At 33.7% G+C, this 24,075-nt stretch overlaps 4 protein-coding genes across 4 annotated transcripts; 1 reads left to right on the forward strand and 3 right to left on the reverse strand.

Moving 5' to 3' along the window:
- Positions 1–2,097: 2,097 nt before the first annotated feature.
- Positions 2,098–4,904, forward strand: LOC125820229 (60S ribosomal protein L13-1-like). The gene is made up of 5 exons (XM_049499659.1): positions 2,098–2,223; positions 3,470–3,591; positions 3,690–3,823; positions 4,227–4,385; positions 4,484–4,904. The coding sequence occupies exons 2-5, from the start codon at positions 3,486–3,488 to the stop codon at positions 4,703–4,705; spliced, it is 621 nt and encodes a 206-aa protein (XP_049355616.1). The 5' UTR covers positions 2,098–2,223; positions 3,470–3,485; the 3' UTR covers positions 4,706–4,904.
- Positions 4,905–5,634: 730 nt separating this feature from the next.
- Positions 5,635–12,512, reverse strand: LOC125820112 (WAT1-related protein At4g19185-like). The gene is made up of 7 exons (XM_049499533.1): positions 11,997–12,512; positions 10,667–10,729; positions 10,441–10,557; positions 8,907–9,189; positions 6,886–7,041; positions 6,187–6,338; positions 5,635–5,935 (listed from the first exon to the last, which is right to left on the reverse strand). The coding sequence occupies exons 1-7, from the start codon at positions 12,203–12,205 to the stop codon at positions 5,752–5,754; spliced, it is 1,164 nt and encodes a 387-aa protein (XP_049355490.1). The 5' UTR covers positions 12,206–12,512; the 3' UTR covers positions 5,635–5,751.
- A 1,058-nt stretch (positions 12,513–13,570) lies between these two features.
- LOC125819985 (uncharacterized) lies at positions 13,571–17,658 on the reverse strand. Its single transcript, XM_049499395.1, has 8 exons — positions 17,517–17,658; positions 17,338–17,406; positions 17,034–17,063; positions 15,815–15,847; positions 14,891–14,961; positions 14,191–14,272; positions 13,972–14,070; positions 13,571–13,863 (listed from the first exon to the last, which is right to left on the reverse strand). The coding sequence occupies exons 1-8, from the start codon at positions 17,616–17,618 to the stop codon at positions 13,807–13,809; spliced, it is 543 nt and encodes a 180-aa protein (XP_049355352.1). The 5' UTR covers positions 17,619–17,658; the 3' UTR covers positions 13,571–13,806.
- Positions 17,659–18,813: 1,155 nt separating this feature from the next.
- LOC125820376 (uncharacterized) lies at positions 18,814–22,147 on the reverse strand. Its single transcript, XM_049499808.1, has 5 exons — positions 21,908–22,147; positions 20,900–20,977; positions 20,191–20,272; positions 19,348–19,490; positions 18,814–19,138 (listed from the first exon to the last, which is right to left on the reverse strand). Exons 1-5 carry the CDS (start codon positions 22,145–22,147, stop codon positions 18,929–18,931), a joined length of 753 nt encoding a protein of 250 aa, XP_049355765.1. The 3' UTR covers positions 18,814–18,928.
- Positions 22,148–24,075: the final 1,928 nt, after the last annotated feature.

Here is a 24,075-nt window from a genome sequence, read left to right on the forward strand (position 1 = left end):
TATTCTTTAATTTAGATAGTTGTTATCTTTTCCCTTTTGCTTCACAAACTAATTTTTTGACTTATAAATATAATTTATTTTTTCATATTATGTTTTGGCCCTATTTTGTTGCTCTTATACAGCGTATACAGTGAGTGTATATCTCATGTATATGGCTGTATACAGCGTGTATACAACTCTTCTCTTGAACACCTGTATATCAACTTTCGGGGAACTATTCTTCAATTCCATTTGCTGGCTGACTCAATGAAAGCAAATTTGGGCCTCTATGGCCCAATCGGAATGAAAAGAGGAATGTTGTGGAGTTCGAAGAACTCACCCAGGGTCACATGAAGATAGAGAGAAATGGATTAGCCTCTACTGATAAAGATAAAATTTATAAATAATCTAAGTAAATCACTTAGAAAAAGCAAGGCAGATCAACACACTTGAACAGCAACTATAAGTCATATAACACAATTTTTTACTCCCAGATTCAAGGGTTAATAACTTCCCCTTCCCCCAAAAGACACAAGTTCTAGCAAGTTAGGCACAAATGAGCTACTGGAAGACAAAATAAAAGCACTAATTCCAACATTTCAAAGAAAATTTAAAGCATTCAAGTAACACAATAACCTAACAACAATAATTCATCTAACTTGAATTTGAAAAAAACATAAAAGCAGTGCTTTACATACATTTCATAGGACTAACAGAACCCCTGGAAACAGAACTTCTATTCAACCAAATACACAAATTATCATCTGCTTCTTCGTACTCTTATGCTGAAACATTCCGCCTCTCTCTTCCCGAGAGGCAATTCCCACACCCCTAATAGATAAGGGGGAGTGGGTGGGAGTCTGGGAGAAGTCCATTGCATTCACTAAACATTACTCTCTCAGTCCCACTTTGTGTGGCACTTTTAAACAAAGGGAGGGTAGCTCAAGCGGAAAACACCCTCCACCTCCAACTTTGAAGTTGGGGGGTTCGAGTCACCAAGGGAGCAAAGTAGAGAGGGATACTGTTAACTCCTAGGGAGAACAGTCGGGGCTGGTATATGTTAGGCTACCATATAAAAGAAACTGTTCACCACTTTTGCTTATCAAGAATCAAATCGACTAATTCTCCGAGCTAAACGGGACAAAATTAATTTATTTTTTCAAGGATTCTAACTCAAATATTAGTTGCAATCCTCCTCACATCAAAATGGCAAAAAAATATACAACATTTCAAAATAATGGTTGAGTTCACTTAAGCTTGTATCTCAAAAAGCCAAAAGATCCATCCGTGATAGGTTAATACTAATCTTGAAACTGGCAAATTATTTCTCCTAGTTACTAAATACACCAAAGTATATCAAATTCTCAAACATTGGAACACTTGAAATAATTAGGAATTCCAATTCATTTGTTAAATATAGAAGAAAAAAAAAAACTACAAATTCTACCTTCTTCTTAAAACCAGAAATTTATCAATACACATTAATATTTCTTCTTCGTGCGTTATAAAAAAAAACAAATTAATTCATTCTTTTCACTCGTTACAAAAACAGCCTGAACGATCACATTTTTTCTTCTTCTTCAGATCAGTTTTCAGAAATAGAAGCAAAAATAGAGAAAAATTGTTACGAGTTCACATACCTAGAACTAGAAGGGATTGAACGGCGGCGAGCGACACAGCCGGCGGCAGCAAAGGCTCACTCAACACTCCGTAGCAGCGAGTTAAAACACAATTCGGCTGTAAGTGGGGGCGTGACTATTTAATTAATGTTCCTTTCGTTCCAAAATAAGTGTCCCGTCATTTCAAAATATATTTTTTAACTTGGTTTTGTACTTCTCGATTTTGAATGCGCATAAGTATATATTTTAAATTTTAACTTGGTAAAAATAAAAATATAATTAATTGCTAATACCATATTGGATAATACTTTGATAAATTATATCGAAAATTTAAGATTCAAAAATCTATTTTTTCCTTATCAATAATCCGACAACTTCACACAATAACACCAAAAGTTTGATCTTGTTAACTTCAATAAAAAATGCCTAAAAATAGTTTCAAATTGGCTAAACTTGCAATCTTTTAAGTTAAAATTGGCTATCTTTGCAATTTCGTCCCCTAAAGAGTAATGGGCCTATTAGAAGCCCAAAAAACTGTTTCGTCTAGGGTTTCTCACATAAAAGCAAACCTAATTGTTTCAAAAGCCTCAAAGGAGAAAGAACTTCAGCTTTGCTTGCTTTCTCGGTGAGTTTTCAGTTAGATTTGGTAATGTTTTGTTATTTTATCGTTTAATTTTGGGTATGAAATTGTTTGTGCAGTTTGAATTTGCTTTCTAATGAGCTTATTGTTATCAAAATGAGTGAATAAGTGTTGTTTTCCGGTAGACGTTTGTTTTTAGATTTGAGGCAGGAGATATGGTGAGGGGAAGTGTTGAGAGGGTTCTACGAAACTGTAAAATGAATTTTCTGGGATATATTGATTGACATGTTGTTATTGGTTTGTGTTTATTTAGGAGTTAGGTGTTTTTCCTAGATGATGTTGATGATTGATTAGTTTAAATGGTTATGGTTATAGTTAGATGTAAGTTCAGTTAGTGAACCATTGAGTGAGTTCGTAAATTTGAGTTCCGGAGGTGATAGGTGTACAGTGTGCGAAAGCTGGCCTGGACACCACGGTTATTGAAAATTATCTTTGATGGAAATTTGGGTTCAATTGGACAGTGAGGGCAGGGTGGAATGGGTGTTGCTTTCTGAGGGGTGGAATGCACTTGAGAGTTGCTTTTGCCTATGTAGTTAATTATGTTTTGTTTGGCCTATCTAGTTGGACTGCCTATTTTACTAAGATGTGTTTGTTCCGATCCTCTCAAGATATCCACTACGGTTTCATTTTGCTCTAGAAATGATGTCTTCTATTGAAATTGATATTGTCTGTATGGTGTGGTATGCTATATTGATGTATGGGTGGAGATAAAGGAAGGTGTTAAATACTGTTATAGCGCAATGTTCATCTTTATTTGTGTTTTTGGTTCTGTAAAATGAAATGGTATTCAGTGTCTTGGAAGTTAATGGAAGTGCAACTTTTACATGGATAAAATGTAGTGGAAGAAATGCTCAGGAATTACTGCTACCCCAGTGTCCTTTGAACTTATTTGTATTCATTTAGATAAAATCATAAAATTGAACTTATTCTTGAAACTTTTCATGCTGTTTGAATCATAACTACTGGATGCTTCTTGTTGTTTATTTTAGTATAAGTTCTTAAAATGCTTACCATATTATTCCTGAATTATTTCTTGTTTTTTGAATCATAATGTTTTCATATGCTTTCTCGCCTCCTAGGGCAGCCTCAAATTGCTTTTCGATTTTCATAGAGACCCACTTCTTTAATTAAAAAACTGTGTTCCGTTGCATGTTGCGTTGGTGCTTTGTTATCCTCGTCATATATTTCCTAAGGTGTTTCCAATTCTTAGTAACTTAATTCCATGTTTCAGCATACACAGGTAAACCATGAAGCATAACAATGTTATCCCCAACGGCCACTTTAAGAAGCATTGGCAAAACTATGTAAGGACATGGTTTAACCAACCTGCTCGCAAAACAAGGAGACGCGCTGGTGAGTTTCCCCTTTTTTTGATGGCTTTAAGCCTCAAATTCAACTTTGGCTCAAGAATACTTACACTTCCTGACCTGTTTTGCTTTTGCCAACTCCAGCAAGGCAGAAGAAAGCTGCAACAATCTTCCCTAGGCCAACAGCAGGATCACTCAGACCTATTGTTCATGGACAAACACTAAAATACAACATGAAAGTCAGAGCTGGCAGGGGATTCTCTCTAGAAGAGCTGAAAGTAAGATTTTTCTGTCTAATCTTGCTCTAGATTGTCGTAAAAAGCAACCACCTACTAGACACGTTTGGCTCAATTGAGATTCGTTTCCCTGTTGGGATCTATGTTTGACGCTGAGCTTCTATTAGAGTTTGGCATGTTGAGCTTATATAGAGTTTGGTTCTTGCGCAAGCAAGTTCACATGCCAAAAGCTTTTTTGTTGTCTATTCCTTTTTGAGTGGGGCAGACTCCATTTTACACCTCTATCTAAGTTGCAACTATAGAATTTGAAGTTGATCACATCATTTTCTTTTTATTTTTTAGACATGATCTGCCAAAATATATCTTGCTAAGGAAGTCCTCCTTACCATGTACTTGTATCGAGAGATTCCAGTATATCAAGCAGCTTTTTTTGTTTTGTTTTCAGGCAGCTGGTATCCCCAAAAAACTTGCTCCAACTATCGGCATTGCTGTGGATCACAGGCGCAGGAACAGATCCCTAGAAGGTCTCCAGACCAATGTCCAGAGGCTCAAGACATACAAAGCTAAGCTAGTTATCTTCCCAAGGCATGCTAAGAAAGTCAAGGTAACCAGTCTTGCTATAACAATTGAACAACTTTTTGTTTGCTTATTGGTATTTTGTTGGAGCGTCTTTGATTACATCTTCCCAACACAAATGCACAGGCTGGTGATTCTGGTGCTGAGGAACTTGCTAATGCCACTCAAGTCCAGGGTTCTTACTTGCCTATTGTTAGAGAGCAGCCAGCTATCGAGCTTGTGAAGGTCACAGATGAAATGAAATCATTCAAAGCTTATGGCAAGCTGCGTATTGAGCGTACCAATGCTCGTCATGTTGGTGTGAGGTTGAAGAGAGCAGCTGAAGCTGAGAAGGAAGAGAAGAAATAAGACATTTGAAATGTCTTATAAGTTATAGCCTTGCGCACTAGCATTGCTAATTTTTTTTGCACGAGTCTGAATGATGAATTATTTTTACTATTATTTGAAGAATTTTACTTTTTTTCGTACTTGTTGATGGAGTCTGTTATGAAGAATCAAGACTATAACTCCCATAGTAGTATATCCTTAAAGCGTAAGGTTTTGGTTATATTCTTAATCTTGCTGTGTTTGATTTGTACTCTGCATCGATATTTATCCAAAGAATTACGTTATATACGATCGATAGCTGTAGATGATTTTGCGTTTGGTTATTCCTCCAGCTTCATGATTTGGACAATAATATTTTATATTATAACACTGATTCAAGTAGTCATCTGTCCTTGAGAAGCAGTGAACATATCATTTTGTTTAGGTATAAATGCATAATTATTTTAGCTTTAACAACTAAACATTCCAATTTTGAAAATGTACATCTAGACACCTCAAGTTGTCCTCACTGTGTCTTGTGAACACCTAATAGTGACATGACACATAATTTTAGAGATGTCTATATGATTATTTTGTAAGTTAGAATGTTCAGCTGACACAATGGAGACAAGTTGAGGTTAGAATGTTCAACTGACACAATGGAGACAAGTTGAGATGTCTAGATGTGCAGTGTTAAATTGTCAATTTAAGATGTCTATCCATATATTATGCCTTTTGTTTATAGTGTTTTGAGTAATATTCTTATTCATATTGTACCTGCATTCTGGATTTTATTTGAACAAATGGATTAGGTACTTGGTAGATGATGTTACATATGTAGATTTCAAAGTTTGTTTCTTTGTTGGGGACAATATTGTTGAACAAAAACATGGAAATTCTTGTATTAAGGACAATGTCCTTAAGTATATTTCGCAGGTATAAGTGTATCATCGAGATTCAACAAGTTCTTCTAGTATAAATTAAGAGAAGAAACAACTGAGATAAAAGAGTTTCTGTATGCTTCCTGACTAGTACAGGAAAAAAGTTTGATAAAGTAGTCACTTCAATATGACTATCCACAGCACTACCTAATCAATGATCTTTGGTATTGAGGAAGGAGGAACTGAAAAAAGGTGTCCTAGTTGATATGTAATTGGAGGATCCGATGATCGAGAAGCATGAGGATCAATGCCAATGGCTGCTTGCCTTTGTCTGTAAGAGGCCCAAGTTACCAAGTAAAGCCCAGATATGATGAGAAGTCCTCCAAATATGCTGCATTGACAAAATTCATGAGATCGTAAGAGTAGAAGGCGAAAGTAAAGTAGAAAGAAAAAGATTGTATGAGATAGCCAAATGTGGCAAGTATAAACGAAATATGCTCATTTTCCAGGGGAAAGAGCTTTCAAAACTCTTTCGCCTTTGTAGGCCTCGTTGTGCCCAAAATTGTGAAGCATAACAAAGAGGAAACTGATAATAGGCGAATTATACACAAGTTTTGCTTATAGGGGCAGTTAAGCACTGACCTTCCTAGATAAATAGGGCTCCCAAGGAAAACTCTTGATAGAAATGCAGACGCAGCAGGTTGAAGTGGATTGTATAGTGCAACCATAGAAGGGCCAAGAATCTTATTGCACCATGTCAACATTCCATAGTTCAGGGCAGATGCAACAATTCCCTGAAAAATAGAAATTATGGCAACATAGCTACTTTGTTTTTGCCGCTAACTAAAAAAATGTCTCTTGTTTTCCAAAACAAATGCACATGCTAACTAACCACAAGGGGTAAGATAAGCAGATGGAGAAGATAATACGCAATGAAACATTTCAAATAACGCTTAAGTAGATATTTTGGCATTCATAGTGGACATGGTTTGGCTGTCATCCCCTATCACTAATCGGCATGGCTAAGTAGTCGATGATGATTGGAAATCTGGAAAGCAACACCAGGGAAGAGAAGCTTGAAGCGCATTAAAGTGTCTACTGTACACTAGATGTATGCTATAAGGCACACATTATATGCACATCTTATAGACTGTAGTTCAAGGCATCTTTTCCCCTTGTAAGAGAGGAAGGAGCTAAGCTTCAAGTTGAAAAAAATCGCAACTGATGTCATGAGTAGAATACTTATTCATGTGGAGAAGAATTTGCTTACTCCATAACATACGTAGTAATGAGAACTCGAAACAGAACAGGAACTATAAAGACAGAGAATGAGAATCTTACAGCATAGCACACAGCAAAAGCTTCAGATTGTGTCAAGTTCCAGTCGGTTGACTCATCGGTCACAAAGAAGGCTGTTGCTACCATTAAAAGACAACCAAAAAGGTATGAATATGCTGTCACTGATATACTTGCAGGGTATTTTGCCAAAACTGGAGCCTGAAAATTTCTTAAAATTCAGTTAAGTAAGAATATTCCAAAACAATACAAACAGAAACGGTTTATCTGGAAAAGTCAAGGATCTTTTAGACAATGGTTTAAGACATGCCAAAATCTAAATTGCTAACTTTATCCCAAAAAGAACATTGTTCACCAAGAAAAATATAGGCTGTTATGTTTTTTGGCAAGACAATCATTGCTTATAAAATCAAACACTTAACACTCGGAATCACTTTATACAATAAAAAGAAGGCCTAAAATTAAATTTGCAGGTTTCAAGTAATTGTTCAATCTGATCAGTAGAAATTAATGGATCCAAGGAAAAAGAATTTAAGAAAAAGAGTGATAACATGTGGTCAGAGGACATCATTGGGGCATTAGAATTATGGACTCAGAGCTTTTCGATTCCTAAGGCCCACGGAGAAGGGTGTGGAGCCTCGCTTTCCATACTGCTCCCCCTGCCAGTGTGTTGGCAATTATACCCTTGTTCCCTCCTATCCTTGATGGATCAATTGAACAACTTTACAGAGAAAAATGAACAAATAATATTTCATCCATTAGCACAACAGTTAATAGTGAGGGTCAAGTTGAACAATAACTCAACAAGACCGATCATGTTCGAGCATATTCAATTTTTCATAAAATTCCTTCAACAGAAAAACCTAAGAGCCTCAAATTTTATAATATTCCCTCTTCATCAAGCCAAAAATACTGACATTTTAATGATATGATGCTTTTTCTCAAAGATTATATGAACACACTCAAATTTAAATTAGGCGGTATTTCTGACTAACAGATACGTTCATCAATATAAATTCTCTTTGAACTCCATGAATCGTAATACCTAATCAACTAAAAGGATAGGGATTAATATGAACCACTCTCACGAACCTGGAAACCAATGTTTTTATATTCCTCATTTATTATAAATTTCCTCTTCATCAAGCCAAAGATACTAACATTTTAATGACATGATACTTTCTCTCAAAGATAATATTCTTTTATAGGTTCTTTCTGTCAATATAGAGGTCCCAAATCTCCCTTTCTTATGACCTCGTATTCACGGTATTCTCATTCACTCCACTGGCAAACAAATGGCTTCATTGCCTAGTCGCAACGTCTCCTTTCCCGACTATCTAAGTCCTCTATGTGACTGCAAATTTTTTTAAAAAGTGTTTAACCGCTGTCAAGAAACTTCGTATGTGCTTGAGCCTTTCAATGAGCTCCTTTTTTCCCACCGTACTGTGTATTCTTGTCTTCTTTCTGGATTGACTATCATCAGCTGGCTCAATAACAAAGTCATCATTATCCATTATTATGTTTTTACTTTTCCATTTATTCCTACAGTTAAACTCTCTGAACTTCCAAAGGTTCAAGATTCTATTGATGTATGGAATCATTTTTTCCATTTCCATTTTGAGGCAAGTCTCCTTTCATTCCCTTGCCAGGTTGTATCATTGAGTTTCAGACTGCCAATCTTAAGAACAAGCAGATGTACCCAATAAAAACATGTCAATTCACATTCAACAGCATGTCATTTGAGGAATTGATCAATTGGCGCAATAAACTTTTTTTTACAGCGATGGTGTTTGGGCTAACTTGCGTATACCTTATCGAGTACCTACTACTTCCCATCAGCACAGGTACTAGATAACTCTCCCACAAAGGCTTAGGTGATAGAAAGAATTCGCCTAGCATTTTTTACTCTGCTTGAGTTGAACCTAGTCTCTAAAGTTTGCAGCCACCATGTTGTATATTTTAGTATGTAGATATCTGTGTGCAGCCTTTCAGTTTAGTTACTGAACAGTATCTGGTTCTCATCGAGTCAATTGAAATCAATGAAAGCAAAAAGATTATCAAATTACCTGAATGGCTAAGTATGCTGCCATGCACATACAGTTTCCTATTAAGCATAAAACACCGACGTGCCAATCATCAAACCCCAATTCCAGGAAACTTGACATTAACCATCCAGTAGGCTCTGGCTGACCCTTAGCACTTATATCACTGTGTATGAATTCTGAGCCTCTGTCTCCAAACACCACAGGTCCACGGAAGATGGCCATTAAGATTGCCCCAGAAACACAAACAATTGTACCTCCAACCTTTGCTTGACCTTCCACAGTAAAAAGCTTCACTGTTTCTGTACTGCATAAGTAACATTTAAGAGTAAAGTTGAGCAGATCATCCACTACAACAGACTACTGAATGTGCAAATACATGAAAAATACACAGAAAGAAGGCAGATTGGTAGTTTGAGGATGGCAACCACTGTGTGGACAAGAAAGCCTAGCAGAGAAAAAGAAAAAAAGAATCTATTGTATAAGTAGCAAGGGTGTCAATCTTGCCCTGCTTTTATTACTAAAAAAATGATAGACCTGAAAAATGTCATATATAAACAGGCCTATAGCAATAGCACCCAAGGGTGCGCCCTAGTGGTTAATGAAGTGGAAGGAGAAGTATGAGGTCTCAGATTCAAATCCCAGCGGAAACAAAATCACTAGATGATTTCCAACCATCAGCCTAAGCCTTAGTGGATAGAGTTACCCGGTAGTTGTTGGTGGGAGGTAATAGTATCACATGGAATTAGTCGAGGTGCATGCTAGCTGGCCTAGACACCACGATTATCAAAATAAAATAGGAATAGCAATAAAGAACAGATACCTTGATCAGGACTCTCCTTTTCTAAATGAAAATTCTTTAAGACAACTATTTAGCAGAAGCTCTCTTATATCTTCAAAAAGTACCCCACAAATTATTTGTTGTGATTGACCCCAGTTCTTCTGTGGAAAATGTAGATAGTTATACAATGTGCATAACTTCCTTTCTTTTCAAGAACCAGTTGATAACTAAAGATTTTAGCATCCCTCAACAATAATGTTCATATTTCTCAGTAAAGTCTCCCTATATCTAAGGGTTATATTGATATCCACCATCTTATAAAATTACTGAACTGGTTCACTTATATTACTTTGACTGCAATACAGCTCTATAATAATGGAACTTCATCTAAACACCTAAAACATTATTTCACTCTAAATGCAGATTTGTGGATGACCAAAAATAATTACAAACAATAGAAGTTTTAACTTCACTGCTGCACATTTGGAAGATATGGAGTATCATATTGATGAAAATCCTGATACTCATTGTAGGTACTACTAAATTAATTAGGCGCAAGCAATTTCAGGTTTTCTCAAAGAATACAATGGTATGACTGAATTGCTATCTTTTCACCCTATGCAAAGTAAGGAATCACAAGACTCCAGGTCCCCCTTCTCCATGTTCATGTACAAAATAATCCCCCAATTGAGTACAGAAATGTACATGAATATATCTTGAAAGAGAAACAGATATAAATACAGAATCGAAGACAAAGGGGGTTGATTTCTTACTTACCCCATCAATACAGCAAATATGAATGTGAAGACTGGTATTGCAGGTTGCACGGCTGCGGCATATGTTGGATTTGTGTAGCCAAGACCAATAAGAAACAAAAGTTGGTTCCCAAAAATACTGTTGCAGTTGCCAAGAAAAACGAAAAAACATAAAAAAAAAAACGGTTTTAGTTCAGTGTAAGAACTATGCAAGTTAACCACAGAAATAGCAGGCACATCAAACTTACCCAGTTAATCCTAGAAAGAAGAATGATAGGAGAAGCCGCCTATTCAAAGGAATCCTCGACCTCCTAGACATAGAAGGAAAGGCAACATTACTAGTGCCCATGTACTTTCAGATACTGAAACTATTTTTTAAAGAGTTTCCAAAAGTAAGACAATAGTTTAGATGCATACATTTACCCCAAAACCTTTCAAGTAGAGGTTTAAGGAAATATGTACGAACAAGGAAACGAGGTAACAACTAAGAAAGAGTAAAAGCCAGAGACATGAGCGACAATTTCAAGCTACTAGTCAGAATATCCACAAAGAATTCTTATGTGAAGTTTGAGAATGCATATGTATTTGTATCTGAAGTTTGAGAATGTATGGATAGACGTTCTTTAAGCTTGCTCTTAAATCGGTATTGTAATTCCATTTTACTAAATCTAAACGCTTTTCTTTGTATCCAACTCACACAACAAGATAAGCAAGTCAACTATCATTCTAAGAGGCTGTGATGAGTCCTTACTTTTTATGAGGTTTCATTTTCAAACCTCCAAATCGGAGAGCAGCAGAACAATTTGAGGTGTGATCATAGTGGATTACCAAGTATCAATTAGAAACAGAAATTATATTACCCCATCATAATGGTCAAAAGCACATGAAGGACAGAGGAAAATGACAACATAATAATTTTATGAAAGATTTAAGTATTAACAAACCGAACTTTTGAAAATGTAAATTCGCTTTAACTACAACAGCTCAAGTTGCAAATACAGGTTGAAATGAGGTAAACAAGCTCAAGCAGTCGACCAGACTCTCACAAACACATACTATTAGACATTGTAGAGAACAAATTTCAGTAAATCCAGAATTTTTTAACTTCAATTGTAGAAAGGACTCAAACATTAATTAACCATAGCAACATCTATTTTTCAGAAATGCATCTTCCAGTCCATTCTTTTTACAAATAAATCAGTGCAAATGTCTTTAGCAAATATACACTGGCTCAATCAAAAAACTAAATCTATGTCCTCAAAACGATGTCTGAGCAGTTCAGGCACAGGCTTAAACATTTTGGGATCCCAGCTCCTAATCCTAGCTACAACACCTAGTGTAAGTTCATTAGCTCTAATTCACAAGTTTCATGTCGGATCCTCCAAATTACACCAAAAGCAGTGCATTTTCGGAGGAAGAGTTCGAGCAACGTAGCTTGTGCCTATTAACAAGCTAAGTGGATCAGTCATTGCAAGCTGACCCAAACACCACAATACAAAAACTATGTATGTTTTCATAAGCAAATACATGGTTAGATTATAGATTCAAAAGCAACATAAAGGGAAAAAAAGAACTAACTTTTCGCGAACATAGGCAACTGGTGCAAGAATAGATAGAGCAAGAAGATCCCTATACAAACAGAACACAATTTGATTCATTCCCACATTGAGTGCCACTTTGGTAATCACATGGTACCCACCATACAAAAGCTGTATCATCGCCATTGTTCCATGAGCTCTCCATACCTCATTCCCATTCCCCACTGATACAGCTGCCATTTTTATCATTTCATCCCAATCCACCCCACCCCCACCACCCCTTTATACCCCTAAACGATTGTGATGATGGAATTGGTGAAAAAATAGTGATGGTTGGTGTGATGGGGTTTCAAGATTCTTGATAATAAAGCTACAGACTGACCAGAAAGTGTGAATTTTTACAGAAATTTTCAGTCACCACGTTGTTTTCATGAATTGGGGTTTTTGCTATTTGGTTCAAAATCAAGAATTTAACTGAGATTTCAACAAATTGGAGTGACCCACATCCAAATCTGCATCGATCTTTGAGTAAAGTTTGAGTCTTTAGCCATTTTTTTCTATAAATCTAAACATATTGTGTGGATAGTTGACTGGTTGCTATCCGCGTGGTATTTTTAGTTTGAATATAATATTTATTTTGATTGTTATTTAAATTATATTATATTATTTAAATTTATTTCGTGTTACTTTAATATTTTCTTCTTATTTTATTTTTATTTATTAATTAATAATTTTATTTTATGGTTTACTAACTCTATCACGTATCCTTTTTTATAAGTTTATCATTCAAATTATGAATATGTGACGTTATGTAATAATACAATCTATCCAAATATTATATTTAATAAAATAATACAATATAATAAATATAATACGATATATTATGAAATAATACGTATCAACCATCCAAACAGAGTGTATGTAATCCTTGCTAGTCATAACTCATAGGGGACAATAAAGAATGAAGTTGTTTTCTTTATTGGACTTTAAAAGGAATATCTAGATTTCAGTAATTAGATTCTACCAAATAGAGACAGAGAAATAAACTTTATGCTAAAAATAAATAGTTTAAAAATTAAGAAATAAATGTATTACTTACCTTCTATTTGAATAATAATTGTTACCTATTGTTTTATAATATACAGTGTGATTGATGTATAAGCAAAGCTAATTGCCACATAATTAAAGTAAATTTCTCAACCATATTAAATACTACTCCCTTCATTCACTATATTAAAAGTAGATGTTCATTTTTGCCAGTCCAATTTGAAAAATATCGAATTTCTTATATCCAACGAGTGACATACTTCATCTGTTCCAATTTATGTGACACTTTTTATTTTTCGAGAGTCAAACAGTTTAAGTTTAACCAAAAATTTACGCATGAAATCTTCAATTTTTTAAAAATGAAATTTATATATTTGTAAACTACGTAAAAAGTACTATAAATCACAATAATTGTTGGTCATTCAAAATAATTAAAAGATATATGAAAATTTTACGGTTAAAGATAGACTTGTTTGAATCTCAAAATCTAAAAAGTGCCACATAAATTGATACAGGAGTAGTAAAATTGTCATTCTATTTACGTATAAAAGAGATGAAATCATTAGTCCTTTCACTTATTCTAGTGCTTTAATTAATCACATACAAATGTCATACACAATCATTTTAGTGAACAAGAAATAAACAAGCTTGTTTACTTGCTTGAAATTGAAAGCAAATGCAACTAATTTACTTCAAATTTCACAGGCACACTGAAATGGAAGTTCTGATAGTCTCTAGTTTAATCCATGTTCTCGAGTAGACGCAGGACTAAGGCGGATAGGATGCATTAGCCGAGGCCAGTATCAACTATTGAAGCCAATATTGTTGTTCGTATTGTACTTCTGATTCCCAGTTCGTATCTGAAGAAATTGCAAGTAAACAACTGTTTTCAGCAGGGATCCACGGAGAAAGACGAAGAGATTACTTTAAGCTGAGAGACTTGTGTTACCATTACACGAAAGTAGTACCTTATTAACAATGTCTGTAGCAGCAGCATCAGAGAAATCATGTCTTTCTTTCTTCAGGATTTCAAGACGAGAAGTGATGGAACGTTTCTGTTCTTCTGCCTAACAAATCATTTTTAGGATGTCAACCAATCAGTCTAAGAAATTATATGCATGTCTCTTGAAAAATGATGCACAAGCTCTTCGTTTATGAAAGGACTGCAAGAAATAACAAGAGATTACCGTCTCCAACATAGTCGTCAAGTAGTTGATCTCATTCTGTTTTGCTTCTGATAGGTAGTGCCTGACTTCTTCAACATTGCTCCTGCAAAATTACTGGATATTATACTTAATAGAAACAAGATACTGGAAGAAGTCTTAAAACATGAATTTGTAGCGTTCTCTTTCATGAAATTTAGAGGTGTTATGGAATACCTCATCCTTGAATAGAAGGGAATATGTTAAGATTGAAATAATATTTGGCCAAGGTACTTCTCATAGACTAGGCAATGACATCTCTATATACACAGAACCTCAAATCCCAAACAAATTGGGCTCAAGCTATATGAATCCTCACTAACCATGGCGCTCCACAGTTAAGCTCATTTCGGACAAATGCTATACAAAATAAAAATAGGAAGTACTAGATGCTTCTCTATATTTTCTACAAGCATGGAAGACATAAGACCTAAAGAGAACCTATTAATACTTGACAAAATAGAAGCCTTGATAACCATCAACATTCTTTCAGTCAAACTGATTCACCAGGATGATGGTGGTTACTTGACAAAATAGAAGTCTTGATAAAAGAAATTTCCTACACGCAATGCGACCAAGACAGAAAATAATGGAATTCCAGAATGCTTTTGCCGAAACAATCGAGTGGTGAAGAAAACCATTTTAATCCTGGCTATGCAATTTATCTGAATGGGAGTAAGCATACTTCTCTGGAAACAAAGGGTCCAAGTTTTGTTCTTCCACAAGCTGCTCCACCATGTTGAGAGTTGATCCTGCCTACAAGTAGAAAATTTGATCCCAAGGAAAACCATATCAGGCACATTATTCCAACTTAACAACTAGAACTCACATAAGCTTTCCAATTTAACTTCACATCAAAGGAAATGGTATTAACCAATGCATTTTTCCTAATAAAATAAATCAGTCTCACAACAGCAGAAATGTGAACATAGTGGCGTTTCTCTTCTATAACATTGATTTGTGTGTGCTATAATAAGAACATAATAAAACAAACACAGATGGGAACCAAAAGAATTTAAAGGGATATTTTTGGTCCATCCTTGAAATTTCTCAGATAGCTTAATTTCCTTCTCTTATGAATCTCTTCTCCAATAAAAACTAGGTTTTCAAGCCAGACCTCTCCAAACAGTTTTCAATGCATGGAACTTTTGTTCTAAGTAATCACAGTAAATGAACTTCTAATCTGGAGGTTAGCCTACAGTTGATCCATATGAAAACAAAGATTTATCTAAAATTCTCAATATTACGAAAGAGACTTCTAGGAAGCACATTTGATAATCCAGATGTAAAATGGGTACATATTTTGAAAGAATCTCTCCTTTCCACAACATAGGATCCTCAGCAATGCTTTACTCTCTTCAGAGTTAGTCCAGAAGAAGAGCAAGTGCAATAACAACTTATATCTTGGTCAAAACATCCACATGCTGAAAATTTTCTAGTGCAGCGTTCAACTGAAGACCATTTAGCACTTGGCAGTCCTCATAGACCGAAGGTGCAACTTTTGCAAATCTTTATTGTTCTACTGACCTTAAAAATATGGATGAAAATCTAACAGGATTGCATCTTTTCTTAGATAACTTTAATTAAGTAAGAAGCATATGATATGTACCTGTGTCTCCACGCATAAAGACTCAAATTCATCCTGCAACATTTGAAACAGACAACACTTTCAATATTGCCCTTAAAGGAGAGGATAACAAAATCTAACAACTAATATATCTGATCAATTTGAAATGAGAAACTCATTGAAATTCTATAAGTTCACTAGCCAACATGGAATAATACGTCAAAATAGCACCATAGCAATAGCAAAAATAAAGTCAATATTCAGGTCAAATAAACTTAATTGGGGGACACTCGGGATGTATTATCTTTCCACAAATGAGAACTATTATCCAGATGACCTCTTAGCCATGTTGTGAAGAAATGAAGACTTGAATTAGAAGTTTCAAACAAAATACAAGTACATATTCAACTTATGCATCAATATTTCTTTTCTTCCTTTTGGAAGGAGGGGAGGGAAGAGATGGACATGAAACTTGAAGAAATGAAGTAAAAGTATAATTCTTCTAATTACTCTTAATGGAGAGGAGATAGCACATGAAACAAAAAGAAAGCAAGAGTAAGAAGGACTTGGCCTTTGTTATTTGTGTAACTTCTAAGTTCTAACTGATGTTGAATTATGATATTCCAGAAGCAAAACACTAGTAATTCATAAAAACACTATCTAAGCCAGAAGCATCAAGCATGGTCCACTGTTTATTCAGGGATACAATCCGACCAGCAGTTGGGCTTTTCGTGAAAGAGAAACACCTAATATCGGACTGACATCACATGTGCAACAACAACAACAACAATAACATACCCAACGTAATCCCACAAGTGGCCTCTGGGGAGGGTAGGATGTACGCAGACATTATCCATACCATTGTGAGGTAGAGAGGTTGTTTCCAATAGACCATCAGCTCAAAAGAAGAGAAATCAAAAGTAAGACTGAAAAGAAAATAATAGCAACAAAACAACAAGATGGACAAAGCAAAAGAAGCAACACACAAGAGTAAAAATTGAAGAACAGGATACTACACGAATACTAACTAATACTACTAAATAAGGAAAACAAAAGGCAAAGATGCTTGAGTTTGGGAGTATGCACTGAAACCACCAATCAAACAAGCTCAACAGTAATCACAAACAAACCAAGATGTTCTTTTAAAGAAAAAAACTTTTTTTACCAAAACCTTCACTCTCTGAAATAACAATACCATACTTCCATACATTAAATTTCATCTAGAACGAAACAAAACATTAAAATTGTACTAATAGCATACCTCTATATCCTCGTGCAAAGAAGTAATCACCTGGAAAAAAAATTAAACTAGTTAAAAATGCTACATATCTAGAACTAAGCTTAAAAATAAAACAAATCACAATTTCTCCAAGCTCCAATTTCCAACTAAACCTTCCAAATTCTCAAATTCTAAACCCCTTAGAAAACTAAAAAATCGCAATTTCTCCAAACCCAGTTCCCAAGTCCTTAGAATTCGAGAAATTAAATGCTCCGAATTTCTCGAATTCCGAATCCCTTAGATTTTTTTTCAAAACAAACGAATAGAATAAGAACAAAAGGCTAACCTGAATGAACAACCGATGAAGGCGTTCAACTTCTGCTGGAGCAAAATTAGGGAAAGCTTTACAAAATCCCTTCAATTAATTCATGAAAAAAAGGAAGATAAACAATTAAAGAACTGTTTTCTAGGGTTTATACAATCTATGAATCTGTATTTCTCAAAAAAACTTTAAAAAAATTGTACCTCTTTAGAACAGGAAGTTAACAAAGTGTGAATTCCAAGCTCAAATGCAGTTTTCAAATTCGTCTGCCTTGTTCCTGCAATTTCTTCCTTTGTTTTCTCCATTTCTTCAACAATGGCGGGAGACTGAAAAAATGAGGTTATTTTTTGAGTTTTGATTTATTTATTTTTTGAAAAATTTTACCGCTTTATCTTCCTTTTATATTTGGTCCATTTTCAAATGTAATTACCTGTCCATTTAAAAAAAAATAACTTAGCTTGACTTGACACAAAATTTAAGAAAATAAAAAGTTTTTTCAATATTATGATAATAAATTAAAGATATCAAATGTACTCAAATGTTACTTAATCTTGTGGTCTTAAACATGTTACGAGTCAAGTGAAAAATTCAAATTAAAATATTGTCAAAAAAGGAGAGTGATATTTTTTAAAAAACTGATTAAAAATGAAAGAAAGTCGTTCTTTTTTAAACGAAGGGTGCAATATCTTTTCTTTCGAAGTTATGTATGAAATAGGAGCAGTTGATAGTTTTTAAAAGTTGTATGGGATTATTTGATATAGTGTATAAAAGCAATGTGGAATATAGTGTATAATTTGTGTATTACTAATGTTTTGCATAATACTGATAATAATGTTTGGTTATTAAGTTATGAGGAAATGTATTATTATTTTATGCATGATAAAAATATGAATTTATTTCAGCATAACTAATATATGTATAAAATAATACATAAATTTACTTATAACTAATCCCTACATTACTAGTATTTGGATAACTCCAACCAACTATGAAACAACCCTTTACTTACAAAATTTAGTTTAGAGATTTAAGTTTATTTACTTTTAAATGTTTCACGGTAAAATTACTCTCCTGTTTCAATTTATGTGACACATTTCAGATTTCGAGATTCAAACAAGTTTATCTTTGACTGAAATTTTTTCATATGTCTCTTAAATATTTTGATTGTCAATTATCGTGACGACTTATAATACTTTTTACGTAGTTTACAAATATATAAATATCATTTTTTTAAAATTGAAGATTCTCTGAGCAAATTCTCGATCAAACTTAAACGGTTTGACTCTTGAAAATTAAAATGTGTCACTTAATTTGGGACGTGGAGTAGTTTATAGTAAAAAGTTTCAACTACTAATGAATGATGCAAAATAGTTTAGCAAAAAAGAGATAATTGATACAAAGTCAGCCAAAGACAATAGTATACATATCTTCACAAGATTATACATGATTTGAATTTGTGTTGCTCAGACTCTTTAAAAATGTCAATAGGTGGCTGTCGGATCCTCTAACAGTAGTACATTTGACACGAGTACGATATCATTTTCGGAGAGGTGTAGCAATGCACAGAGACTTAAAACAGTTTGGATTATACAAATTACAAAACAGAAAAAAATGATCAATGCTCCTCAGTGAGTCTTGAAAGTAAATATAGGCAGCCAGAGCATAGCAACACTGAAGCTGAGAAGCAAAGGAGATCTAATGGTGTGTTTATAACAGCCTTCTTACTCTTTTCGAACAGACCGATGAGAAGAAGCATCACGATAACATGACCAACTTTAGTCTTCATTCCGCTAATAGTTTTTATCTCCAACCATCTTGGTCGTTCCTGACAATTGTATCGATAAGAAGATGTTATGTGCAAGAAACATGACTAATATGTAGTTGTTAGCTCCGGTGGCAAAACCAGGATTTTCACTAAGAAAAGTCAGTATGGAAATAAGGAAACATACGAAGAATCCAAGGGGATTGAAGACAAGGGTGACTCCGCTACTGGTTAGCTCCAAAAGAGATGTTTTTTAAGGTATACAAACTAACCTTTAGAGTGAACATCCCGAACAAATTTGATTGATACGGAGAATTTTCCTCCGACGTTGATTTTAACTTGTCAAGGTTGCTGATGAAGAGCTCATAGAGACCCATGCCAAAGACTAACATCACTGTGCCTAAGAGATATATATCTAGAGTAGAAATTGAAATAGTTATATTAGTACTGCATAAAAACCGATTTTTAAATTATAGTAGGAAAAATGGATGGTCTAATGCACATAACATCCTGCGGTAGCAGGGTCTAAGGAAAGGCTTTCAACTTTTAGCAATACAAACAACTGCTGAAAGAACAAGTTTTCTTTAAATATTGGTAGAGTTTTGTGTTTATGGCCCTGTGTAATAGGGAAAGTCTGGTTTTGACTCCTGTGATACACAAAACTCGCGGAAGAACTTGTCGTTTCCATCTGTTAAGAAGTAAATGGGCAGCTCCGTACACAAAGCATCATGTGTTAGCAGGGTCTGTACTGAAAGGGCCGCACCCCAAGAGGTGTGATGTAGACAGCCTAACCTAATGCAAGCATTAGTAGCTATTTCCAGGGCTCAAGCATTAGTAGGTCACACAGAGACAACTTTACCGTTGTTCCAAGGTTTCCTTTCCCCTCTGTTAAGAAGTAACGTTTTACATCCCCCTCTTCTTGTTTACATTACAAAAAGCCTCAAGAAACTTGGATAAATGAAGTGAAAACTCATTGATTGCGCGATAAGTTTTTAAGAACCATTAGGAGGTACAATGGCTTTCTATGCATCGTAATGAAATCAACACGCACACAACAAGTAAAGGATCATTGCAGGAGTGAAAATGCAAGTAGTAAGTGCTATCTACAAGCTTACCTATAGCCTCAACAAGCAACAAAATGACGTTTGCTCGACTTCGAAAATATTCTTGGAATGATGCTGTTACATAAGTGCAACCCTACATATGGAAACAAGTTACACAATCATTCTGCAACAAAGAAGATATGGAAAGTTTTCACATTGTACAAAATTTGTTTATCGAAACTAATCAATCGATCAACCAACTATTCTTGCATAATGGGAAGAAGTTAAGGGAAAACAGCAGAGTCCCCTGCTAAGACAATTAAGAAACTCATTTGATATGTATAAATAATGTATTCAAAACTCAGTTAACAAGAAAAAAATATGGTCCAAAACTCATAAACTATAAATTCGTGAATAAGTGATTGTCTGATAATGAGCAAGGAATATCTGTCTTTCTGCTAAATAAGATGAATTGAACACAGAATTTGTTAGATGTTTTTTTATGAATGTCAACTTATAAGTATCGTAAGTAAATTGCTATAAGTAGTATAGAAGGGGAGTGTTGAGTCCCATTCAGCAGTAATCCTTCGTCATTTCAAAATTATTTGTCGATAGGCGAACCATTGAGTCTTGGTTCAACTTTTTTTTAACTTCACTTAACGCGTCATTAATTGCTAAACAAAAAGAAACTATGATCCAAAACTCATAAATTATAAATTCTGGCTCCGTCTCTTTAATCATTATGTACTCATATTCAGTCAAAGAAATACTTAAAGAGTACCTTGATAAAACAAAGAAATGATCCAATTAACGAACCCCAAACTGCAAGAATAGCAAAAAAACGACAGCTATAAATCACCTGCAAGAAACAAAAAGGCAAATATTCAGACAAAGGAGGATTCAGGATTTTTTCGATCTGTAGAATTATATGGGGTATGTTGTTGTTGTTGTTATAAAGATTCAGGATTTGAACTGGATGGGTACCTTCAAGATTTTTCGCACCGAACACATTTACTTTTGAAACTATTGGTTAAGAATTCATTGTATTAAAAAATTATTCGGTGCATATGAACAAAGTCTCGTGTAAGAAATTAGAAAAGAAATGGGAGCTATTTATAAGATGTTGGATACTCTTTTATGGTATAAAGCATTTTGGTGAAAAGTGAAAACCACACGGGCTTGGATATAACGGACAGTAACACACCATGTTAAGATTATTTTACGCTTACTTTTCCTAACAATTAGTACCAGAGTTGATGATTCCCATACATCAAAAAAAGTTATGGACTTAGGTGATACTCAATAGGTGACACATAATTAATCTCCAAATTAGTTCACGAATGGTGATGAGTCACATAAACTTCGTTTATAAATGATGATTAAGTGTGCGTGAATAAAGTCTCATACAAAAAGTTTTCCTTTTAATTTCTTTGATATATTTTAATTTGGCATCGAGTTTTAAAAAATAAAGAATATTTTTGAATATTGTGATTTAAAATTAAAGATATATCAAATATGTCAAAATATTATTTAATCTTTTGATTTTAAATATGTCACGTGTAAAATTAAATTTAAAAAAAGTTGCCAAATACAAAAGGATCATTTTTTTAAAATCGACTAAAACAAATATGTTAAATAAATCATATTATATTATATTGAGAGTATCTTTATTGGTCACCGTGTCATTTCTAATTACCCATCAAATTTCAAATCAATCGAAGTCCGTCAATCAAATTCAAAAACCTATAAACAACTTCTCATTCAATTGGTAAAGCAGATTTAATCTCACCTTCTCTATATTTTCCTCTACAATTTGTAATTTTGAATCAACGTCCGATTGAATCGCCGGCGATGAAGCACGAACCGATGAATGAGAGAACCGAGCCGGCCCGTTTGACAGATCGACCCGGAATTTGACCCGAATAGGCTGAAATTGAGGAACCCATTTGATTATTGAAGCTGATTTTGAGTTTCTGTACAACAATGGAGATATGGAGTTTGTAGATAAGCTACAAGTAGTCAATTTCATGGTGACTGAAATTTTGAAGAGTAATAAATTTGTGAATAAAAGGAATTTTATGAGAGATATTGGCCTCACATTAAGATGACAGTATTGACGTAACTGATAAAATTATTGTGATAATTAGAACGTTATTATATGTTTGAGTGGTTAAAATAATCTCGTACAAAAATACAGATACCTAGTCTTTTTTTCGAGTTTTACGCATAGTAGATATTTTGTGTATCAAATATTATATTTTATTTTCAAACTCTAAATTTATTTTTCGACCTGAATAAATTTTCAACCATTTAATTTTAGAAGAAATGTTCAAATAATATTCGTTTTCATGTTGTTCTTAATTAGTAAATAATATGCAATATTATGCATTTTCACTTAAGTTACTTTCAATCGTATCATATTTCTATATATCGATTATTTATCATTCATTTGTAAAGAATTTGAGAGTCAATGATGTTAATAAGGAATTTTGACATGTGAATTGTGTTGGTACAAACAAATATATTCATATGTTAAAATTTTCGAAAGTTTATAATATTAATTAAAAACTTTGATATAGAATTTGTATTGAATTTATTAAATGAGCCTCTGAATATTAGCGCTTAACATGTTTAAATATAAAATTACGCTTTATGATGTAAATCTAGCCTTGCAAAATAAACCTTCATACGTAATCTTCAAAAAGAAAAATTAACTTGATTATAAAATATATGTATCATTTATATATAAAATGTGTATTATTTTATATTACTATATATAATAAGTGGGAATATCTACTACTTAGCACATGACAAGTGTTGAATGATATGTGCTTAGATAGTGTTGTACATTCTTCTTTTATGGTTGTACCTTTAAAATTTATATTATTGGGCAATTTAACATCATTAATTACCTACCTCATTTGGGCCCATTTATATATATATATATATATATACTATATATAATAAGTGGGAATATCTACTACTTAACACATGACAAATGTTGGTTGATATATAAAATAAGTCACAATGCAAAGATTTTTATAGTATTTAGTTACATTGTAACTATCTTGTTAGCTTTCAACCAAAAGGAGTACTTCTTTTAAATAATAAATATGTCATTGTATGAGCTATTTATTACTCATTCCTTTTGAATTTGTTAATCTGATTTTGATCTGACACATAGTTTACGAAAGTAAATTAGATTTTGAGAAAAAACATTAAGTGATACTTGAAGTTGTCCCAGATTTTCAAAAAGACACCTTAACTTTGCGTGCGTCCTATTACCCCACAAAACATTCAAAATCACAATAAATACACATTTTTTTACACAATATTTCCACTTTGGACAAAAATATCCTTAGAATGTGCAATTTCTTAAAAACAAAAAGTCGGACCCATAATTGATGTATTGAAGGATGCTTTGGTAATTTCCTATGATGAATTCGTTTTGTTTGTTTCTTTTAAATTTATTTTACTATACTAAATAATTCTATAAAATATTATGAATCACGATAATTAAATACTTAAATATTTAAAAGATATAAAAATATATAAAAGATCTGTTTTCAAATTTTATCGGTGACACATAAATTGGGACAAATGAAATAATATATATTATTTGAAAATTTCTTAGAAAGTACTATAAATTACAGTAATTAACAGCTAGAAATATTTCAAAGCAAATTCCATAAACAATCTTACCAAATGAGCAAACCATAATTCATAAACAAGATATCGGAACATGATCCCAAATCGCTATATGAAGTCATGATTTTAAATCACCATGTCCAAAAGCAAGCTAAGACAGCTTTATAATTGTGGTTAGATGGTTGAAAATATAATAGATATCCAAGGAATTATCAATATTAATAAGCAAGACATGATGAAAGACGGAAAAAAATTGAAAGTAATATATTGAAAATGGCTGACTTCACCTTCTTGATTATCAGTCAACTA

The sequence above is a fragment of the Solanum verrucosum genome, unplaced genomic scaffold (assembly GCF_900185275.1).
Source record: "Solanum verrucosum unplaced genomic scaffold, falcon-dt-bn FXZP01000229.1, whole genome shotgun sequence".
In the NCBI taxonomy this organism is placed as follows: domain Eukaryota; kingdom Viridiplantae; phylum Streptophyta; class Magnoliopsida; order Solanales; family Solanaceae; genus Solanum; species Solanum verrucosum.

Coding starts and splice junctions, on each gene's coding strand:
- LOC125820229 (XM_049499659.1), top strand. CDS start 3,486: ATGAAGCATAACAATGTTATCCCCAACGGCCACTTTAAGAAGCATTGG. Junction 3,824..4,226: donor TCTCTCTAGAAGAGCTGAAA/GTAAGATTTTTC, acceptor TTTTGTTTTCAG/GCAGCTGGTATCCCCAAAAA. Junction 4,386..4,483: donor GGCATGCTAAGAAAGTCAAG/GTAACCAGTCTT, acceptor ACAAATGCACAG/GCTGGTGATTCTGGTGCTGA.
- LOC125820376 (XM_049499808.1), bottom strand. CDS start 22,147: ATGAAATTGACTACTTGTAGCTTATCTACAAACTCCATATCTCCATTG. Junction 20,978..21,907: donor TAGAGGAAAATATAGAGAAG/GTGAGATTAAAT, acceptor TGTTTCTTGCAG/GTGATTTATAGCTGTCGTTT. Junction 19,491..20,190: donor GTTGCTTGTTGAGGCTATAG/GTAAGCTTGTAG, acceptor TTTCTACTCTAG/ATATATATCTCTTAGGCACA.
- LOC125819985 (XM_049499395.1), bottom strand. CDS start 17,618: ATGGAGAAAACAAAGGAAGAAATTGCAGGAACAAGGCAGACGAATTTG. Junction 17,064..17,337: donor TTCATCGGTTGTTCATTCAG/GTTAGCCTTTTG, acceptor TTTTTTTTCCAG/GTGATTACTTCTTTGCACGA. Junction 14,273..14,890: donor GACCCTTTGTTTCCAGAGAA/GTATGCTTACTC, acceptor GTAATTTTGCAG/GAGCAATGTTGAAGAAGTCA.
- LOC125820112 (XM_049499533.1), bottom strand. CDS start 12,205: ATGATAAAAATGGCAGCTGTATCAGTGGGGAATGGGAATGAGGTATGG. Junction 10,730..11,996: donor GTTGCCTATGTTCGCGAAAA/GTTAGTTCTTTT, acceptor TTCTATGTCTAG/GAGGTCGAGGATTCCTTTGA. Junction 6,339..6,885: donor CTTTTGCTGTGTGCTATGCT/GTAAGATTCTCA, acceptor TCTATTTTTCAG/GGAATTGTTGCATCTGCCCT.